At 44.7% G+C, this 23,135-nt stretch overlaps 1 protein-coding gene across 1 annotated transcript; it reads left to right on the forward strand.

Annotated features, from left to right (window-relative positions):
• Positions 1-226: 226 nt before the first annotated feature.
• On the forward strand, positions 227-21,481 carry LOC119166738 (ribonuclease Oy). Its single transcript, XM_037418065.2, has 9 exons — positions 227-480; positions 1,702-1,798; positions 8,803-8,849; positions 9,485-9,554; positions 10,729-10,793; positions 11,194-11,307; positions 16,202-16,250; positions 16,369-16,440; positions 21,005-21,481. The coding sequence occupies exons 1-9, from the start codon at positions 434-436 to the stop codon at positions 21,230-21,232; spliced, it is 789 nt and encodes a 262-aa protein (XP_037273962.2). The 5' UTR covers positions 227-433; the 3' UTR covers positions 21,233-21,481.
• Positions 21,482-23,135: the final 1,654 nt, after the last annotated feature.

The raw sequence follows: 23,135 nt of genomic DNA on the forward strand, positions 1-23,135 counted from the left end.
GTAATAAATGTGGAAAGCCTCAACATCAACGACGGTCTTGATAAACATCCGTCAAAATTACCAACGGAGTGGCCAATCTTAAAGGCTAGAAATCGTAGCAAGGCAAACCTAGCCAAGCCAAGTCGCGCATACAATCACACATCTCGAAAGCAATGTAAAGACGGGGGGGTGCCGGACGTTCAAAACTGACGCGACTGCAGACCGTCGGGGTTTCAACCCCTCCCTTTATCGGACGCGCTCTCCCGCTACACACTCGCACTTTGTCGCAGGAAAGTCCCGGCCTAGCCATGAAACGTCACAGGTATCCCCGAACGAGACGCGCGAGCTGCGACGGTTTGCTCGACGTATCGACGACCTGGCGCTTGTAAGGACGACGAAGCCGTCAGCAGCTTACGGCAGCCGAACACAAAGAGCGATTGCCAGTGGAGCGGTGATGATGCATTGTCTGACGCTGCAAGCCCTGCTATTGGCCTACCTCGGGCAAGTAGATCGCTCAACTTCTTTTCCATTCGCCGAACTTCAACTCGAAGATAAGAAGGATCGAGCCGCGATCAGCTGTTTCTTGGCGCCTCAAGCAATATCGCTCGCGCTTTTTTTTTTCTTTTTCTTTTTTTGGCTCAGGTGCCCACTCGTTCAGACGTCTTGCGAAAGTGGCTCGTGTGACCCCGTGCGTCGGGGCGCTATGCCAGCCCGAGAAGCTAGAAAAATGAAATAAATAGATAAGAAGAATATCGAAATAGCGGCAGGTTGACACGGTCGAGGGCTGTTTTGAACGCTTGTTCTCAACATAACGTGTCTGGCGGTCAGTGTTTTACGCGATTAAAAAAAAAAGCGCTTGATTATTGCGATGTTGACTTCGCTCGTAAAGTGGTGTGCCCTTGGATCTGCGTGTTATTTGTACGAGCGCACCTGTTGAGCGGCTGGAGCGCTACGTAAGAAAGCAAAACGAAAAAAAAAAATGAGAACATGCGGTTCATTCGAGGGTAAAGATGCGCAGAAACGAGCCCTCCGACCTCTTGACACATTTCAAACAGTCGTTTGAAATGTGTCGAGTCGTTTTTGAAATGTTTCTCGTTACTTCATAGTTACACTGGCGCATCATATGCATGATTTCGCGTTTTACATGGCATTCTTCCGCGTATAAGTTTCAGTCGCGAGTGAAATTTTACAGCTCAACACACGAGAAACAGCAATACGATGCTATACCGTATACGCTCGACTAAGAAGGGCCGCTCCCCAAACTTGGCAGCACAAATTTTCTGGGAAAAAAAAAGCCAGCAAGTGGCTGCGTTGTCTCGTTCCGAATATGACACATTTTGCAGGAGCTTACTATATATATCCTATTGTTAGGAATATATAGCGCGGCTATGAACGGGTTTTTTTTTTTTCGTAAAAGGATCGAACATTAAACAAAAATCTTACACATGTTGAATGGCCGCACCCCACTATGCGCACCCCGTCAAAATCGCGAGAGAAAAAAAAAGTGCTGCCCCACCACAAGTGTATACAATATTTGGCCTTTCTTGCGTATATTTACCGCATATATCATATAATACGACCACTTCACATGCCTAGGTATGTGCCCATTACAAAAAAAAAAAAACGTTACAAATGTACATACGATGATCTTCGTTTGCTTTTTTTTTATCACTCAATTCGCTCTTTTTGATATCTTATTTGTACTCACTGTTATACTTGTAGGGGACTTGCAGCATGCGGAAAAGATGCGTCCACCGTCACTTACTTTATGTTCAGCCAACAGTGGAGCACGGGTTACTGCAGCGCTGCACATGACAAGGTCAGTCTGGCACACTGGTTGCGTTCGGTTTTGTGACCGTTGCGATATTTTTTACTACTACTACTACTACTACTCGTAGTATCTTCATTTCATTTCTTGTCATACAAGAAAAGCGAAAAGAGAGGCAAAGGGCGTTTCATAGGCCTCTGTCACGGTGTAAGAATAGTTTATATTCTTACACCGTGGCCTCTGTACCTGTAGTTCCGTGACCGACAAACATTTCTTGCACAAGCAACAAAATTTTGCTACTACTACTCGTGGTATCTTCATTTCATTTCTTGTCATACAAAAAAAAAAAACGAAAAGAGAGGCAAATGGCGTTTCATAGGCCTCTGTACCTGTAGTTCCGTGACCAATAAACATTTCCTGCACAAACAACAAAAGTTTTCGACATATCATGTGACACATGCGCGGTAACAAGGGAATACTGCAAACAAAAACAGGTAACACGTGATACAAAATTAACACAAGCGCGTAGCCAGAAATGTCTCCGGGGGGGGGGGGGGGGTGACCACCACCTTCATTTCGGAAAGGGCACCCCTTTAAAATGGCCATTTTTTTGGTTCTCTATGCCATTGCGAAAAAATATTCGGGGATGGGAGGGGGGGGGGCATGGGTTTTGTGTGCTACTTCCTGGCTACAGCCCTGACTTCATCATCATCATCAGCCTGACTACGTCCACTGCAGGACAAAGTCTTCTCCCATGTTCCACCAGTCAACCCGGTCCTGTGCTTGCTGCTGCCAATTTATACCCGCAAACTTGTTAATCTCATCTGCCCGCCTAACCATTTGTCTCCCCTTCTGACTTGACATACTGCAAATACACAAGTCTTACACTTGAAAAAAAAAAGATTTAAAAAAGTGGAATAAAACTCAATGCGTCGTACCAACACAATGAAATCCCAGTAATTATTTCCAGTATAGACTTTCCAGTAATTATTTCCAGTAAGTTTGCGAAAAATTTGTTATAATAGTAATACCATGTGATTTTACGTCCCGAAACCAGGACATGATTATGAGAGGCGCGTAGTGAAAGGGCTCCGGAAATTTTGGCCATGTGGTGTTCTTGACCGTGCGCTGACGTCACACAGAACACTATAGCCTCGACCGTTTCGTCTCCACCGAAATACGACCGCCAAGGTCGGGGCTCGAACCTGCGACCTTTGGGTCAGCAGCAGAGCACCAAGACGCCACTGATCCACGGTGGCAACCGCGGTAGACTTGCGAACATTCGTTGACTTATATTCCGGGAATTCTCGTGTCAAAGCATCAGGTAAGCTTTCAGGGGACGAATATAAGTACACCGGCGTTTTCGACCACCGCCCACACCTGAAATTCGGGCGCCGTGATCGCTGGAGTAGAACCCGCGCCTTCGTGCTTACCAGTGCTGACACCAGGCCGTTTCCAAAAATAATAATAATAATAATAATAATAATAATAATAATAATAATAATAATAATAATAATAATAATAATGTTAACAATTTGCGACCTTGAAAGTTACATACCAGTCGCCCCGCCGTGGTGGTCTAGTGGCTAAGGTACTCGGCTGCTGAGCCGCATGTGGCGGCATCGAATCCCGGCTGCGGCGGCTGCATTTCTTATGGAGGCGGAAATGTTGTAGGCCCGTTTGCTCAGATTTGGGAGCACGTTAAAGAACCCCAGGTGGTCGAAATTTGCGGAGCCCTCCACTACGGCCTCTCTCATAATCATATGGTGGTTTTGGGGACGTTAAACCCCACATATCAATCAATCGAGTTACATACGAGTCGAGATCACCGAAAAATCTCTGCGGGTAAATGATGTTGGCTACTACGAAGGTGATAAATTAATTTTATTAGAAACATTCGCGGCCGGTACAATCTGAATTCCGTAATCAGTAATAGTTCTAACGTTCCTCGTTCACATCACGGTGCACAAGCATACTTAATTAGGGTTTTTTTTTTTTATGAAGGTGCATAATCTCATGGCCGTGGCACACTTTTGGACTATCTTGTGCAGTTAAACGGCCTACGGATAACCTAAATCAGGCCTAAATCAGTGCCTACGGATAAATTATTTCTTCTCAGCTTTATTGTCGTTAATTTCGCGATCGTAGCTTCGTATTAAACCAGAAAAAAACGAAGAATTAAAGTTTCATTTTTAGGGGGAGAAGCTCCTCACCCCGTGGATCGTACGTCCCGTGCCGTCGTCGTAGTAGTAGCCAGTTTCAAGGTCATTTCAAAGTGGTCATTTCACAGCATATCCTCGAGGTGAATGATGACGAGTGGGGCGAAGCGTCCGTCAGTCCGTCCGTGCTTCATCGTCATCGTTCACCTCGTGGATATGCTCCGATTTTTTTTTTTTCAATTGCGCACCCACATCGCAGCACCTAAATGTCATCGTGACGTCACAGATTTCAGTGCCTTTCGTCGTATTTTGGCGAAGTTGGTTTTGAACTTGTAATGTCACGCTTCGGGCTTCGTTAAAACGCAACTTAATCAGTTTTCTAACTGATAAAGAATATGTGTAATAAGCTCCAGCAGACGTCCTCAAAATATGTGACGTCACGGCGCGTCCTCAAAAATATGTGACGCCAATTCCGCTATGGGACCCTCCTTTTTTGCTAGCTGCACGTCATTATTCTGCATTTCCTGGCTCACGAAACATCTCGGGTCTGCACAACGGTATTTTCAATATTGTGGAAGGGAGAAGTTACTGTGACGGGACCTTTTTTTTTGTTATTGTTGACATTTCTTTATGATGATGATGATGGTGGTGGTGGTGACCGTCCCCTGTTTACGGCGGCACTATTTCGTCGAAATCAGCCACTGGTCAACTCTGACTGGCCTGGAGCTATGGTGGCTCACCATACTGGAGCTCTGCTAAGGTCTCCCCGATTGGATTAAAATGCCGTCATTACGAAACTCGATAAGTTGACAGCAGGGGCGAATCCAGCCACTCATTTTTTGTTTGGGGGGGGGGGGGTCTGAAGTAACGTTGGAGAAGGGGGCATGGCCATGACCTTGCATTTACTAGCTGAAAAATCCTTTATTAGCATAAATATGCTCATGCGTGCTCGCACTAGTTTCACTTACTTGTCCTAATTGGTGATAGCAGGTGGACTACAAGCACTGAAGTGAGGAGGGAGGGGCGCTGATAGACTTCAGGGAGCAAGGGCGATCGCCCCTCCCCCCCCCCCTCTAAATCCACCACTCGATGGCAGTATATGAAGGTGTATACAGGATAGCACCCCCGATCACCGTAGTTTAGAGACGCCAAGGCCAGTGTGACCAAGTAAAAAATAATAATAAAAATAAACTATGTAGATGAAGAGAAGAAAAAAGTAACTAAACTTGCTAACCTGCAGCGGTGGCTCATAGCGCTTGATTGCTGTCCCGAATGTCGCTGTATCGAATCTCGGCCAAGAAAAATGACACAGCTACGGTAACACCGTAGCTCCAGTTAACGCGGTGTTACCCAGTTAACGCGGTTACCCAGACAGCTAGCTTTAGTCAAAAAATAAGATTACGAGGGCGCGACCAAATTCGTTTTTGTTGTTGTATTAAGGGGGGGGGGGTCTGCCAAATTCTTTTTTTATCAAATTCGCAAGCATCAAAATTAAAGCAAATACCTCCTGTGAGTGGGAAGCATTTAATTTAGCAGCTTCTAACTTGCCGCTTTCGACGTTTTTTTTTTTTTGGTACGCATCCAAAAAACAGAGTCCGCAAAAAAATCAGAATTAAAACAAAAGAAAGCAGCATAGAACATGCGACGTACATAGTGGGGAGGGAGGTCGAAATTCCAGGCCACGCTTCCATAGGAATGCATGGGATAGTAGCCTGGGAACTTCTGATCCCCCCCCCCCCCGGCCCTTGTACGTATGCTTGCTTGTGTGCAGATACGTAGAAGTTGCAGCAATACACCGGCCGCGCTATGATGTAACAATAGCGCTATCAAACGTGTCGCGTCCGAATAAACTGCGCTATCTGCCGTTACAAAACCGTGCATCCGTAAGTGATAAGACACGGATGCGGACGCTGGCCGGACGATACGCGATTCTCAAACGGTGGTGCGCGATAAAGATAAAGCATAATGTTCTGTCACAACGCTCAATAATTAATTGAAACTTACTATCGGCGTCAAATAAAAAAGGTCACAGTTTCGCTGCAATTAAGAGCGAAGGGATGAATGCGATAGCAACAACTCGGAATGTAGCGCTGATAACGGCAAGCAGATTGAAACGCACAACGCGCTGCTCACGCACAAATGACGCACGAAAACAACGCACACGGGACGAGAGCGAACTAACAGCGTTTACCGCTTGACACGTAACGACGCACGAAACTTAGGTGAGTGCAAACTAAGTACGTACAGATGAGTACAGATGAGTCCAAACTAAGAAGTGCCCCAGTTGTTATACTTCGCTGAGTATGAAAAGCGCGCTCTTTTCGCAAACGGGGCCTGCGCAGCCAGCGAATTTACCTTTGTGTTGGGCACGGCAACTAACGAAATTGTTTCGGCGAAAGACGAAGGCACATGATTCTCCCCACCAAAAAAATAAGCCCCCCCCCCCCCCCATTTGTGAGGCGCAGTACGCGTGGGAGATAAGGGCGCATCGCGACGAGCTGGGGCTTGAGCGTGGGCGGCTTTCTTATTAAAGACGATAGTCTCTTTTTTTTTTCTTGAGTGTTCATATATATAGATACCTATACATAAACGGTGAATAAAGGCGACGGCGAAAAAAAAATGGCCCCGTATCTGCATCTAATCTGCAAACGTCGTCGAAAGACGATAGTCTTGCCTGTGAAGAGAGTGAACAATTTAGTTGATGTTCTGCGCAAGAAAACCGGTGTATGGTACTCTGGAGGCGCTGCGTTATAGTGCTTCGAGCGTGCAGCGGAGGCGAACGAGCGCATCAAGTCACGTCACACGTGAGACCATCTGGCAGTTTTCTGCGAAAACAAAGCGCGTGGCTCTGAGACGGTTGTGCGCACCCGTCTCAGAGGTGATAAGGGGTAGAACGCAAGGCGACGGGTAGGTGCCACCACCATCGTGTCTTAGCGAAGCGTTGGAAACACTCACTTTTTCGTGCAAGCGTTGCTTGGCCAGCGCAGCGTGATAAGCGCTACAGTCCTTAAAATTACTTATGTATGCATTTTCTAGTAAAAGATGCACATGCAGAATATATACGTCTTGTTATGGTGCCTGAGACTTGCGCAATAATTGCTTATTAATTGACAATTTCACAAGTATGAACGCTAAATCTTGAGCAACATTGGTGGGTGCTGCGGATGGGGTCGACCGTGTCAAGTACCTGGTGACGTTAAGAGTGGACAAACAGACAAATGTACAGACCTGACAACGGTAGACAGACAGACAGACAAAAATTTTTTGCGTCAAAAGTCCCCCAGGAATTTTCTATGAAAAGCCGGGACTGTGCACATGATTGCTATCGCAATAAACACCGAACAGCTGCAAGCATTCGCAATCGTACAGGAGGTATTCACGCGACGTCATCCGCAAGGGGCGCTAGCACGGCAGTCGCCATACTTGTGGTCTCGTGCTCGATCATCGTCGAGCCACAACCAAAGTTATCGGCAGCATGTGTTACGTTAATATTCTGCTAAACAAACGGATTAGTGAGGTGCAGTGCCGCCAAACAACACGCTGTCATATGCCGTATCACTGGCGGACCACGGCTAAGGCGGCGCCCCCATGTAGGAAGAGCTTAGTGAATACCAGCTTCCCTCCAGTCATCAATAAGGGCACGCATACCATTCGGCAGCACTGTGTATATACCCATCTCTCCGTGGTGTGTTAACTGGTAAGCACGTGCTAAACGACTGCGAATGCTTGCCGCTGTTTGGGTCTCAGCTGATGTCGATAAGGTACAAAAATTATCAAAGCACTCCTCACTACGCTTATTGCGCATCGGAACCAGGCGCGGCGAGATTGTCATCATGATCATCATGGGGGTCAAAGTACAGTGGCTAGAATATATTCTAGCCATTTTAGTGTAAGTCGTAGAATTTTCAGCGATATTTGCTACTGGAAACTGTGGGCCTGCAATTGTTCAACCACGCTGGGTATGGTGGGTAACGGATTTGCCTAATCTTCGTGCTTTTGATTTCAAACGCACTTGTGGCATTGGTTGTGGTGTTTTGGCATTTGTTTTGAATAAATAGAATGGATCGTTGTGAACAACGTGAGCAGATGAAATCGGCGGGCCTAAATAAAGGTCCCGGTGGTGAGGTGGAGCTGGTGAACCTTCGTTGAGCTTCGTCTTACAACAAAGCGGCTCCAAGCCAAACAGAGTCGAAAGAACGAAGCTTATAAAATTAGTCTTTAACCAATCATTCTCATGCATGCCGAAGCACAACTCAGTGGAGCTCCCATAGATGCTAGCACGAGATTTTCCTCTAGTGTTTATAAGCAAACTCTATGGTCAAATTATTTTGATTGAAGAGATGTTCTAACCCTGTACAAGTGTTTTCCATTGTATTAATTGTGGGTTCTATTACACTCCAGCTTCCGAACCTATACCAACTTACATCTACGACGCTATTAATGAGAGACATGCTGTGACTCATGCTTTTATTCCATTGTACACGCACTTCAGTGTCGCCCTGTCCTGCATGCCATCAATTGCTACGTCACATATCATTATCATACAAGTTCACGGCAATGTGATAAGCTTGATTTGGACATAGCAGAGTGCAGTCAGTGATCAGGCTTCCACTGTACATGAATGTGGCCATCACTATATTGATTGCCTCTGAACACAATCTCCAAGCCTTCGTGATAAGCACATCGACATTGAGTACAGTTATGTGATAAGAGTTGCAGTTACTACAGATTCCAGAGTGGGCTGTTTCTGGGAAACAATACTATCTAAGCAGCAATAACTAATGTGTGCAGCGCAAATGGACATAACAGCTAATACCTACCTCAATAAAAAGCACCCCTTCCTACATTCTGATGGTGTTGTCTTAATCTTTTTTTCTTGTGCTTTATGCCCCGCAGTGCATCAAGGAAAATGAAAGGAATTTCTGGACAGTACACGGACTATGGTAAGAATATTCACAATTCTCACAAAAATGCACAAATGTTTTGATGTGTAGTACAAAGATTCTTCAATTTTTTCAGAGCTTCCACTTTACTGGTCGCAGAGGTCTTTGTTATCAAGAAAATAATTTTATTGTAGAACAGAATTCATATGACCTAAGAACATACTTCCTATTACATTGATTTGCCTGTTAATCACAGATACAATGTCGCAGAACAAGAAATTTGGGCCCACGGCGTGAATCTTTAGGTTAAAAAAATGGATCAATCACTTATATTGACTTAGCTTAGGCATTGCATTGTACTATGAAAGTAACTGATATGCTTGGCGCTAACTGATGAAAATCACTGGTTAATAATGAGTCTGGTGCTATTCTCACCCCACCCACCATATTTTATTCTTTTAATTAACATTACATAAAAACATGTTTCCAACAGTAGTATGCTTGTGAAATCTTGTGAAAAGCATCAAGCCTTACTCATTCAAAAACTTCAATATAATCCCTTAATTGAAAGTAAAGCTAGTATAACACATTAATGGAAATGTCATTATTTCGATTACATTTCAATCTGTTCAGTGTGTAATGGAAACATTTGCCACTGTGACTCTTATGACTACAATCTTGTTCCCCGTTTGCAGGCCTTCTTCAAACTCCTCAACTCCAGAGTTCTGCAATCGAACGCTTCGCTACAATGCAACTACTCTCGGCGTGAGTGTACAACCGTTTGCACCGGATCTTTTCACGATGTCTATCCGAGACGGGCATAAGTGAGGACAGATAAACTACAATGTCATCAGTGGAACCAGCAGCCTCGCTAAAATGGATTTCGGGAAGCCCAAGCTGTACAGAGCATAGAGCTTTCTATAGATACACAAAAGATAACTCTGGAGCTAGTGTCTATGGAAGCTGCAACGCACGGCTTCGGCAAGCACGGGAGTAATGGGTAGTACACGAATTTGTCTAATTTTCGTACTTTCGGCTCTTTTTGGCTTCGCGTGGCTTGAAGCTGCTTTGTCACGGGACCACAATCGGCAAATGTTCAGTAATTCGTCTTCACCACCTTTACCATATAAGCTCACCGATTCAAATCGAATTATGAAGTTCGCAACGGTTTGTCCTTTTAGCTGAGACAAAACTGAAACATGAGCAAAGCCACGAGTGTGTTTGATGCGCACAAGCATGAATACTAGGCAAACTTGTGCATTACCCATCATTCCTGTGGTGGCTGAACGATCATAGCGCCAGAGTCCCCTCTGGTTAATTTTAGAAAACTCTATGGTACAGAAAAGCAAAAACAGAAAAGGCCACACACTAGATCTTTTCATTATCCTGAAACTTCTTGTAATGAATCGAGCATGTTTCTACCTTTGCCACAGCCATACAATGTTGGTGTGTGTGCTTGCCAGATGTGATGTAAACTCCTCTATTGTGATACATATATCCGAGTTGATCTTCTGCATAATAGTGCGAAGGGGGAGAACAGAAGCAGTGCAGAAAAAAACAGACACCTTTCCACATAATCTTTGTGCTTTCTATGTGAAGCATCAGAGCAGCTAGCCTACCAATTTATTGTTACATATATTCACATTTTAACACTGTTGTGCATGAGTTTTCTGTTTGCCTAGATCTATTTTTTTATGAGCGTGACACATGAGTAATTGTCTGCATTCCTAAGTATTTAAACACTATTACTCAAGTCCAGGCCAGTGAGATATTATGAAAGGTAATTATTTAAAAAGGTATATAAATATAATATATTATAACAGAAAGCACAATTTCTGCTCTGTGCATATAGGTCCCTGTCCTCACGTGTGTTCACAATTTTTAGAAGTGCAGCACACGTATTATTCATTCTTGGTGACTCAATCTATTTCCCTTGCAGCCACTGGTACCACAACTTGACCTGTATTGGCCATCTCTGACTAGCAGCAACAATAATATATTTTGGTGAGTTATCAATTTTGTAAGAAAGTGCATTCTTCAAAAACAGAATCGCACAGCCAGGCTACAATACAGCGGTGCGAAACCAAAGATATTCATTTAGCCATTTAGATTCCCTCGTAACCTTTAGCAGATTCAGGAGACGGCACGTGCAAGCACGGGAAATGCTGAATATATGATCATTAAAAAGAAAAGTTTAAATTTGATGTTCATTTTCTCATCTAATAGCCATCCTACTGAAAGAACAATTGGCAGAAATTGAGTAGTGAAAGTTACAAGATTAAATCTGTACTACCACCATTTTAATCATTCAAAGGAGGTCTGTGATCTATATAAGTGCACTAGCAGCAAGACTACGCATGCAGTCTTTTATCTAACCTATGTTTGTTCTCTCTCTCTCGTCTAGGAAACATGAATGGCAAAAGCATGGCACCTGTGCCACCATAGTGCCCGAGCTGGATGGTCTCTACAATTTTTTCAATGAAACTCTAACCCTGTATCTGAAGTACAATATCACTGAGTGAGTTTCACGTAAATTTATTTGGCTGGCAGCATACAGCTGTTTCCCAGAGTTTTCAAAACATAAAAGAAAAAGCTCCCAGTTTCACGCAAAGTACAACGCAGTAACATAAATTGAGTAGCCATGGCAGATCTCGTTCTTTCCGAATTTTTGCCTGCAGTTTTGGTTGTGTATATATTACTGAACTATATTACCAGGGAAATACATTCCAGTTAATAAGAGTTAAATTGACAAAGAAATGAACAGGGTTTCAGAAATTGTCTTGTTACAGAAATAAAGCATGAAATTAATCACACTAGATGCAGTTGTTCTATTTGAGCATGAATTTTCTCTAAAAGATTTAATTTACTGAGAATCTCACTACAAAACTGCGCGAAAAATCGACAAGAAACAGAGAAGGCACACACACAAGCGCAGACTAGCAACTGACAGTTTATTGAAAGAAAACACTTATATACCTAAAGAAAAACTATGACGTGAAAGATTAGAAGTTGGCAGTGAGATAATCAATCTCTAGTTGGTGCAAAGTCACCGAAGGCCTCGCAACACACGTGTCGCCATACTTGTGTATATAAAAAGCCTCCGCAACTTCTCTCGCTGTCCTATCCCTGTGCCGTGACAACACCCTTGTTTCGTGAAATAAAGGGGAACACTTGCAATCCCTGCAATGTAGGCACAGATTCGACGAAGGGTGGGCCTTCAGCGATGCCCTGTGATCCATTAGTCGGTTGTTCAAACATCTTCCAGTTTGCCCAATATAGCACCTACCACATGATAAGGGGATAAGATACACCGCACCAATTCCACACTCTACAAACGTTTCCCGGTGTTTGACCACACAAACATACCACTTTTTTTCTTTTCCTTCAGCTTTCCTATCCACCATTGCGCACACTCGGCCCAACTTATTCCTGGACGAAAAAACGACATTAACACCGAATCTATGTCCCACCTTTTTCATGCGGTGGGAGAAGGCATGAAGATAAGGAATGCACGTGTAAGGCAAACGTTTATCTATGCCCGCTCTGTCATTACCTTCCCGTTTTAGTTTCTTCAATAATCTTTCACTTAGAAGACCCAGCCTTCCTTCTGGGAAGTTCGATAACCTAAGCCTAGTAAGCTGGTCATGAAAAGCCTCCGACATCTGATGCGGGCACGATTTGCACAAAGCAGATTCGAGACACGAAGTGGCGACACCATTCTTGACCAGCTTTGAGTTACAGGAATGAAAATCAAGAATGGGCTTAATCGACCTCGGCGAATACCGCCAGCACGTGTGCTCCTGCCCAATCCTAATTTTCAAATCAAGAAACTGAATGCAGCCATCTTTCGGGACCTCAAAGGTAAATTTCAAACCCCGTCCTTTCTCATTAAACATTTTCAGCACATTAACCCTGGACCTGACACAGTTGTCCATTTCAACAAACACCAGATAATCATCAACGTATCTCATTGTCTTAATCGCTAAACTTTCTAAGCCTCCCTCAAGGTCTCGATCTATCCTCCCCAAGTATACCTCACTCAGTTTAGGGGCAACACGGGAACCTATGCACACACCCGATTTCTGCCTATACACACCACCTTTCCATTCTACCAAAGTCGAGCGAAGATACATCGACAACAGTTCCAGGAAGGACGCAACAGAAACTCCGCACTCATTTTGGAACTGTAGGGCGTCGTTGTGGTCCTGTATGCAGTCTCTCACACTTTTCATCAAGGTTTCATGCTCCAACGAGTAAAAAAGGTCCTCTACATCTATGCTAAACACTGACATAGGCCCGGGGGGTACCGTCCTCAGGAACTGAACGACTTCCTCGGAATTCTTCACCCGAAAAGGATCCTGCACCTTTAGAGATGATAGGTGCTTTTGCAGAAATGCTGATACCAAACATTGCCAAGTTCCGCGTTCTGAAACAACCACCCTAAAGGGATGGCCCTCCTTGTGTGTTTTGACGGTGAAGAAAAGGTTCAGCAAATTGCCTTTCGCACCTCGCACCGCCGCAGCCAACCCTTCAAGCCTCAGTTGTTCCAGTAAGGCGACGGCCTTTTTCTTCACCTCCTTTGGTTTTTCTTCAACCCGCTTGAGGTTCTTGTGAACAGCTTGCATGCCCTTCTCAGAAAAAGTCCTCTCATACATGAGGACGAAACTCCCTTCCTTGTCAGCAACTAATGCCAGGCCATGCCAACTTCGCCAGGCCATGCTAAGCGCATTTGCAAGATACAAAAATCCGAGTGGTGGAGACAGGCAAGGCTGTATGAAGACTGTCTTAAGACAACCTGCGGTGTTGTGGCAGGTAGGGCTGTGTGTGCTAGATACAGGGAATGGTGCGCCACCAGGTTTCGTATCACGGAATTCCTTTGGAACACGTTGCGGCCCATGCTCCCGAAGAAGAAAAAGAAGGAAGCACGGGAACCCTCTGCCAAAGTCATCTCTCTGGATGGCATCGTTTTGCCGGAAGCTCATCTGAAGACTCTAGGACTGGGACCAAAATTCTGCTTCGAGCCAACCCTTGGATTTCCAGAAATCTTGGCGGTGGCACGTTCCGTTGCTGAACGGGTGCCTGAAGGTGAAAGGGGAAGGTGCGTGGCAGAAGGAGCTGGTGTGGTGACTACGCTCAGTGGAAGCACTGGAAGGAAGTGCAAGTTGAATTCCTTGGTGGATTACATGGGTTCAAGCAGCATCAGGCCATTAGTTGCTGACAAGGAAGGGAGTTTCGTCCTCATGTATGAGAGGACTTTTTCTGAGAAGGGCATGCAAGCTGTTCACAAGAACCTCAAGCGGGTTGAAGAAAAACCAAAGGAGGTGAAGAAAAAGGCCGTCGCCTTACTGGAACAACTGAGGCTTGAAGGGTTGGCTGCGGCGGTGCGAGGTGCGAAAGGCAATTTGCTGAACCTTTTCTTCACCGTCAAAACACACAAGGAGGGCCATCCCTTTAGGGTGGTTGTTTCAGAACGCGGAACTTGGCAATGTTTGGTATCAGCATTTCTGCAAAAGCACCTATCATCTCTAAAGGTGCAGGATCCTTTTCGGGTGAAGAATTCCGAGGAAGTCGTTCAGTTCCTGAGGACGGTACCCCCCGGGCCTATGTCAGTGTTTAGCATAGATGTAGAGGACCTTTTTTACTCGTTGGAGCATGAAACCTTGATGAAAAGTGTGAGAGACTGCATACAGGACCACAACGACGCCCTACAGTTCCAAAATGAGTGCGGAGTTTCTGTTGCGTCCTTCCTGGAACTGTTGTCGATGTATCTTCGCTCGACTTTGGTAGAATGGAAAGGTGGTGTGTATAGGCAGAAATCGGGTGTGTGCATAGGTTCCCGTGTTGCCCCTAAACTGAGTGAGGTATACTTGGGGAGGATAGATCGAGACCTTGAGGGAGGCTTAGAAAGTTTAGCGCTTAAGACAATGAGATACGTTGATGATTATCTGGTGTTTGTTGAAATGGACAACTGTGTCAGGTCCAGGGTTAATGTGCTGAAAATGTTTAATGAGAAAGGACGGGGTTTGAAATTTACCTTTGAGGTCCCGAAAGATGGCTGCATTCAGTTTCTTGATTTGAAAATTAGGATTGGGCAGGAGCACACGTGCTGGCGGTATTCGCCGAGGTCGATTAAGCCCATTCTTGATTTTCATTCCTGTAACTCAAAGCTGGTCAAGAATGGTGTCGCCACTTCGTGTCTCGAATCTGCTTTGTGCAAATCGTGCCCGCATCAGATGTCGGAGGCTTTTCATGACCAGCTTACTAGGCTTAGGTTATCGAACTTCCCAGAAGGAAGGCTGGGTCTTCTAAGTGAAAGATTATTGAAGAAACTAAAACGGGAAGGTAATGACAGAGCGGGCATAGATAAACGTTTGCCTTACACGTGCATTCCTTATCTTCATGCCTTCTCCCACCGCATGAAAAAGGTGGGACATAGATTCGGTGTTAATGTCGTTTTTTCGTCCAGGAATAAGTTGGGCCGAGTGTGCGCAATGGTGGATAGGAAAGCTGAAGGAAAAGAAAAAAAGTGGTATGTTTGTGTGGTCAAACACCGGGAAACGTTTGTAGAGTGTGGAATTGGTGCGGTGTATCTTATCCCCTTATCATGTGGTAGGTGCTATATTGGGCAAACTGGAAGATGTTTGAACAACCGACTAATGGATCACAGGGCATCGCTGAAGGCCCACCCTTCGTCGAATCTGTGCCTACATTGCAGGGATTGCAAGTGTTCCCCTTTATTTCACGAAACAAGGGTGTTGTCACGGCACAGGGATAGGACAGCGAGAGAAGTTGCGGAGGCTTTTTATATACACAAGTATGGCGACACGTGTGTTGCGAGGCCTTCGGTGACTTTGCACCAACTAGAGATTGATTATCTCACTGCCAACTTCTAATCTTTCACGTCATAGTTTTTCTTTAGGTATATAAGTGTTTTCTTTCAATAAACTGTCAGTTGCTAGTCTGCGCTTGTGTGTGTGCCTTCTCTGTTTCTTGTCGATTTTTCGCGCAGTTTTGTAGTGATGTTTTACCAACTCGCCCAGCGTTCAGTACTCTTAACTGAGAATCTATTGCACTTGCTACCGCATGTTAGCTTTTGTTTGCTTTTTTTTTTGTAACTCAAAATCACGATTATTTAAGCTTGAGGAACGTTCCGTGCCAGCAAGTTTCAGTGCCCACCACAAGTACGGCATAATTCAAAAGTACGTATTTCAAAGAAGGTCGTATGATTGTTCTGAGCCAGAGCTCTGCTGCCTTAACAGTTCCAGTATCTTCAGAACAGGTTTTACTCCTTTGCTGCAGAGTGAAGATAAACTGAAGATATATTGGCAAGCCATCGCTGTAGAAACTGTGACCAAAGCTACTTTTTAATGTTTGAACCCTACAAATTTAGCCGTTGTCATTGCACATTTCAGATATCTACTGAACAGTGGTGTAGTGCCAACCTCAGAGAAAACATACCAGGTAAGGTGGTTGTGTTGAATACAGTGTGCACCCGTGGAACACCATGCAAAGTTTGCACCCGTGAGACACCATGTAAACAACTAAGTATGTTGCCCCCCCCCCCCCCCCCTTTTTACAGCTACAAACAATTAAAAATGCCCTGCACGATGATATCAAAGGAGCAGCTAACTTCGTGTGCTACTCAAGCAGGGTAAGTGCATGGTTATGATGTCATTCACAGACAAATTTATGATGTCAGTGCTTGGCAACTGTATCACTAAACTTGATGCCATGATTTTGGCTATATGGGAAACTGCTGCACTTATCTGCTTACGAGTGTTCAACTCTTCATTACTGCCCTTCTTGGCTGGCTAACGATTTCTTGTACCTTTACATATGGTAGTTCATTCCAGCCTCAATATGTTGACCTTAAATTTCCTAGAGGCTTTATAATACTCACTAATCACACATACAATTATTAGATATCATCTTGCTGTCATACCTCAAGTATCATAAGTTAAGCATAAGACCTTACTCTCATATCAAAGTCAGATGCTTGAAAAAGTTATTCTGGAAGGGCAAGTTAGTCCGGTAGGCCAAGTGGATTCGGCACACTTAATTTACTTTGCTATTTACCACAGCTGTCCACACTTTCTCTTTGATTTCTGTTTTCATCGATAGTAAGGCTTGTTCACATCACTGACCGCAGCTTGCGTTTCGAAGTACTGTGTCCACAAACAGTGCCAATTTATTTTTGTTAATCGATCTTACATGTAGAGACACTAATTGTTTTTTTATGCCAAATTGGCATCTGTTGAAGCATCATCGTTGATAGAGCTACATTTTTAGAAATAGTGAACAATGTGATATCTCGGAATAATTTTGTAAAGCTCTGTCAAAGTAGATGCCCTATGTATAGAGTCGGTACATGTAAGTGGTAGAGCCTGAACCGAGTAACAGATACAGGTATTTTAACAGAACATCCAAAGCAATAAGCATGTCAAAACTGTATACGTATAGTGTTTCTGTAGTATTTATTACAAGGCACATTCGGTGCATGCAACTCAAGGTCTGTGCTGGTGGCCAATCCAGAATGGTTCGAAGTATTGAGCAGTGGATTATGGGCGTAGCAGATGTTCTTTGTTGTTGTTGGTTTTAAATGGGGAAGGGGGCAATGTTATCAGAAGGGGGCGGGGTTAAGCATACTTTATGCATGTTCGCGGTTTTTGTGTGCGAGCTTGTATACATTTGTACACATGCAAAACTGAAAACTCTCCACCCCCCCGCCCCCCGGCTACGTCAGCGTCTGGGGGAGGGGCGGTAAAGCCATTGCATCATACAAACGCAGAGTAACGAAAAAAAAAAATATTCAGCAACCCCACTGCTGAGAAGTGTGGCAGCTTGGGCTAGTTGGTATGGCATGACGATAGTTATAGCGCGAGAGCAAAACGACGACACAGAGACAAGTCTTTCGTGTCCTTCTTGTCTCTGTGTCGTCGTTTTGTTCTCGCGCTATAACTATCGTCATGCCCACTGCTGAGTCTGCGCCCCAATTCGCTGTAGCCTGAAACAAATTCGTCACATCGTTTTATCTCACTCCTCCGGCATCTCGTTACGTTCCGTTGGAGCAGGTCCAATAAAAGTATCGTTCGCCTTTCGTACGACCAGTTGCGAATGGATTACATGAAATCACGCGGTAATATTAGTAATAGGGTCCGCGCTTCCAAACCGCGCTCGATGACCAACGCTGCGTTGCAAGCCAACAACAGTTGACGCTGCAGAAACGTAAAACGAGACCTCACCTCCTGAAAGCCCGGTTTCCCTTTGGAAGCGTCGTTGTAGCTTGAGCGGCGTGTTTCCATTGCTCACCCCGCTGCAGCAAAAGGTAGTCAAATCGCATCACGGGCATACGCGCAGACAGTGGTAACGCCGCCTCGACCTAGTGACGCCCGTTCCTCGCACCTTTCCTTCGTGACAAGACTCAGTCACGAGAGACTGCGTGTTGTGCGCGCTGGTTCTTGTCTTGTCTCCTAGGAGATCTTGGCTCATACTGGTTCATTGATGAGACGACGCATCGCGAGCAGCACGTTGCTACGAGGGCAGCAGGGCGATTCATCCACACGCAGTCCTTGCTTGAATCATCATCACGGCGTTGTAAACAAACGCCACCTCAGCACGGTCCTCGGTTTTTTCTTTTCCTTGTCGCTCGTTTCTACTGGACTTCGGCTCACTCTCTCACAGTACACTGGCTAGACTGACAGACAGCGGAGACGTGAAAACGCCGGCTGCTTCGTAGTAATCCGAAACTAAGCGCCGCTTGAAGAAAAAAAAGCAAACAAAATGTTCATTGTTGCCAACAGTGATTTGTGGTCTCGATAGTTCTCGTTCTTCGCTTCTCGTTGCCAAAGTTTCGCGCTGTTGGGGCCCGAGATTATCCTCTGGAGCTGCTACTTTTTGTCCGTGATAACAGTTTAGTGCTTGTTTTCTTTTTTTTTTTTTTTTGCCGGCTCGTGCGAAGTTGGTGGGTCATGGGTGGCGTCAGGATATTTTTACTGGGCGGAAAGGGGTACTCGCGGCTAGAGTGACCTACCTACTCACGGCAACTTCCACGGGGTGCAGAGAGGCGGGTAACCAAATGGTAGTATATAGGTGTTCTGTAGGGTAACTCATGCGTTTTATTTTGGCTATGTTTGCTCTTGGCGGGGGGGGGGGGGGGGGGAAGTGGTGCATAGAGGTGGTGTAATGATTGCCACGCTTCAATTAAAAGTTACAATTAAGTAACAATCCTTATGTTTTCTCTGGACGCAATTCCATGTTAGCTTCATATTGAAAAAAGGTCCCTGTAGCCATTCCTTTCATTTCATCCAAATGAAAGGAAAGTGAATGCGCAAAGATGGCACTCCTAGTAATAATGATAATAATAAACTAGCTTTCACTGGAGAGATTGCATACCTACTGGCAGTATCACCCCTACCTTTTTACTTCTTAAGTCGTTACACAAGGACGCCCTTGTGCTTCTACGTTCTTCTTGTGCTGTTCTGGCGCCTGAAATTTTCCCTCAATAAGATGAGTAGGCTGGGGTGTAGCAGGGCAGTGAAAGAAAGGGATGCACACAGGGTACGAAGTGGCCTTTGGCAGGGACGTGTTCATTTGGTGTGTTAGTTTTGTTCATGTTTGATACTCTGTATACTGTGTCTGTGCTACATGGAAAGACATAGCGTCCAAAAATCGGTAAGCTTACCTTTCAATTCTTCATGGTTGGTTATTAAATGCCCCAGCATAAATTGAAGATTTGCAGTTCAGCAGAACAACATTGAAGTGAGTCATTGTGTAGCTACTGTTGAGGCTGTCATTGCGAGGATAGCCTTAAATAAAATGATTTATTCTCCCAAGTGTTCGCTCTCCGAAAAGCTCAACTGGTTATGGGTAGAACAAGACTGACCGCAAGCTATATTTGTGCCTGATCGTGTTGTTGAACTTGATGCTGCTCGTGCAGTTTAACTGCATGTCATCCATTACCACAGGGAGAACCAGCACTGCACTCAGTCACAACAACAACAAAAAAAGCAGCACCCTCGTAGCCATGGATGTTTATCCCAGAGGGAATTAAAGAATTTACATCAAAGCTACATCTATTGATGTATACCCACTTTCGTGACATTGAGCACTTCTCAAGCACTTCAGATAACCGACTTTCCTAGCATATGTCTGAGACACTTTTGGAGCAGAAAGTTGACGTCCTATCGAATTCTGTCTGCAACAGCGTAAAAACCCTTTTCCCCCTTGCGCTTGACGCTTCCTAGCGAAGGCAGACGAGGCAGTTTTGACCAAAAGTGGGATTTATTCTTGTAACCTACGTTTGATCACAACTTTGCGACATGCTTGGTATAGTTTTGCAAATTAGTGTCACCTTGCCATATTTTTATTTTGCCTACAAAGACACCCCCTCCCCCCCCATTTTTCATGTGACCCCCCCCCCCCCCCCCCTCGTCATGTTGGCTTCATGCAACTTGGCCCTTCGCCTCAAAAGGTTGCCAACCCCTGGATATAGTAACGACAATCTTTAAACACTGAAAAGTGCTGCCAACTGGCCAAGTCAATAAAGATGCCAGATTTTGAATACAGAGCACATAAATACCTTAATGTAAAAGGTTATTTGGTTGTTGCTCTTGAGCGAGCGTGATACGCTGGATCGTTATCATTTGAGTCAGTATATTATTCACGTGTTCGCGAAAAACATGGTGTGAAGTTTAGCGCTCGTGCTGTCTTCGTCTCGCTTTTTCCTTTGTTTTTAAGCGCAACGAAATTGAAGACATGCAGCCCTTGATAAGTGCAGCATTTCCATTAGCTGAGAAAACGTACTAACAGTTCGAGCGAAAACTAGCTGGCACGATTGTCTTTCACAGGTGAAGGCAGTCGCACGGCTGTTCTAAGGGGGAAGCTTACATTTTTTCTAACGTCGTAACCAAGTTTATAGTTATCGCATTCAAATATACTTAAACCTCTATATAACGAACCTGGATATAATGAAATACTGGTTATAACTAAGCAAATGAAAAAATAGTCTCGTAATATATAGTGTTAGGAATAAACCTTCATAACAAATTTTCAGATATAACGAACTTGTTTTTTGCATAAGATGCAACTTTGTTATAATGAAGTATTATGCACTTTCAGTTTGGAGATTGTCATCGTTACTGCAAATTACATTACTGAAACTGAACTTTCATACGTTGTTCAAGACTCTGTTCCCTCTTGCATGCACTTTGCGGCAGAACTACTCCGCACCCGTCCTGGCCGAGATTCGATTCTGCCTCGACCGGCAGCTGCAGCCCATCGACTGCAAGGCGAAGCACTCCGGCTGTGGTCAAGGCAATGTCTACTACTTGGCCTTTGACAAAGACGGCGCCACCTCGCAGACGTCGCCACTTTCGTGGCTCCTTCACTGTAGCTGGCTCTTTGCAGTCAGTGTCATACCGATGCCCCTGTACCAGTTACGCTGAGAGCTGCACAAGGCACCGACAAGCAGGGGCGACGCCAGGATATTCTTACTGGGAGAATACTGACAGCGAGAGAGTTCCTTCAGGGGGTCACTAAGACTGGGAAGTTATGCGTTATTTGGACTAAGTTTCCTTCCTTTTGGGGGAAGGGAAGCAAAGGGGGGCTGGCGAAAATTTGTGGGGAGCTACAGCCCCCCTTCTCCAACGTGCCCCCTCCCTGGCGCTGCCCCTGCCAACATGGCATGCTTTGTATGGCTGCATGATTACGAAATGTTTACCGGTGTCCTTCATCACGCGGTCGCTTTCGATCGTGATCAGGCCCGATGCAGATTGTGTTTCTGAATCCTGACTAGGGTCCTCCGAGTAAGCTGCAGTAGGGAGCAAATTTGCTGTCGAGAAAATTTATCCTAGTGGTTTAATCGCAACCAGCAGTGCATCATGTAACAAGGGTATAAGGTTTCTTTATGATCAAGAGTTTTACAATAAACTTCGTCGTCGCTAGAAGACGTATACAGTTGAAGGTTGAACGTCGACCACAAAATTTAGAATTGAAAGATCATGTTTAGTTTCTTTCCAACTTTAGTGGTCAACGTACAAGTTTCAACTTTGCATGGCACAGCACCTTTTTTTACTTGTACAGCCTGTGAGCTGCATCGGCACAGAACATTTTCTACATGTACAGCCTATCAGCTGCGTTGGAATATTACTAGCAGTGTATGTTCTGAACTGCCGACTTGCCCCACCTGGTTCTTAGAACATGAACAGTGTCGGTTGCGACCCAGAAAGCTTTGTTGTAGCCCTGGTGACCCTACTGTGCTTCCTGAAGTCGAGTGGACTTCACAAACTTTTGTACTAGTGCGTGTTAGTGTTCTTGTACACACTAACTGTCCATTTGTTATTTGTCCTATTCTTCACTCTCTACTATCTTTTTTTTCCATCTCTAACTTTTTTCCATCTCTAACTATTATGACCCTTCCACACGTGTAGGCTCGCCAACTTTCCCCTTTCTTTCTTTCTCTTGGGTGACTGGTGAAGGGGTTGCAGGGTCAACTCTCACACTAGTTCACAGCTAGTTAGTGCTCTGATCTTTTATGTTATACTCAAAGACAACTTACAAGATAGATTTTTATTTTTTCTTTTTTTTTTTGCTTAAAAGAGGTTACAATTGGCTGTACAGAGATTCATTGCTACCCAGGCCTGTGTAATATGGGATATGCGAAATACTAGAAGCAGGCCAGCCGCTCCAAGCACCACTGAGCCAAGCGTAGGCCAGCAATTAGCCAGGATGTAGCCAAGATACTGCTGCTAGCACATCAGGATAAAATCTCGTATTCACACTTTGCTTCCACTTCTATTTTGTAAATTAATTGAGACATCTGAATTAGAGAACTTGCAGAATTTCAGGTGTTGCACTTACGTATGCGCGCAAACATTGTGATGGTCAAGAGTCCTCAGGCCTTATTAATCATATTTTTTTATTGAACTGATAAACCACATAGATTTTACTTAGCTCTCGCTACAATTCTCAAATGAAAAAAAAAAGGGAAAACCCTATGCTACAGATGCAACTACTTTGGTATCTGTACTGCCACATTTATTGCATGTCATACAATAACTTCGAAGCAATGACATATAATATACAAGCAGGCCATTTATAACCCACCATGCATAGTGGTCTAGTGGCTGCGATCTTGTCGTGCCAAGACCACAGGCTCAATTTACAGCCACAGTAGTCATCTCTATGGGAATGAAAAAATACACGTGTTAGTTTATGTGCACGTTAAGGTGCCCCAGATGGCCAGAGTTGGTCGCAAGTCATCTACTACAGCATACCTAATAATGATACTGAGGCCGTGCTACTTTAAACTCTACCGACAAACAGCAACACACGGTGCTCCTTTCTGGG

This window comes from Rhipicephalus microplus, chromosome 6 (assembly GCF_043290135.1).
Source record: "Rhipicephalus microplus isolate Deutch F79 chromosome 6, USDA_Rmic, whole genome shotgun sequence".
NCBI classification, from domain to species: domain Eukaryota; kingdom Metazoa; phylum Arthropoda; class Arachnida; order Ixodida; family Ixodidae; genus Rhipicephalus; species Rhipicephalus microplus.

Excerpts from the sequence above, each read along its gene's own strand:
- LOC119166738 (XM_037418065.2), top strand. The coding sequence starts at position 434 with ATGATGCATTGTCTGACGCTGCAAGCCCTGCTATTGGCCTACCTCGG. Across the intron at positions 481-1,701 it reads CTGCTATTGGCCTACCTCGG|GGGACTTGCAGCATGCGGAA; the intron begins GCAAGTAGATCG and ends TTATACTTGTAG. Across the intron at positions 11,308-16,201 it reads CTGAAGTACAATATCACTGA|ATATCTACTGAACAGTGGTG; the intron begins GTGAGTTTCACG and ends TGCACATTTCAG.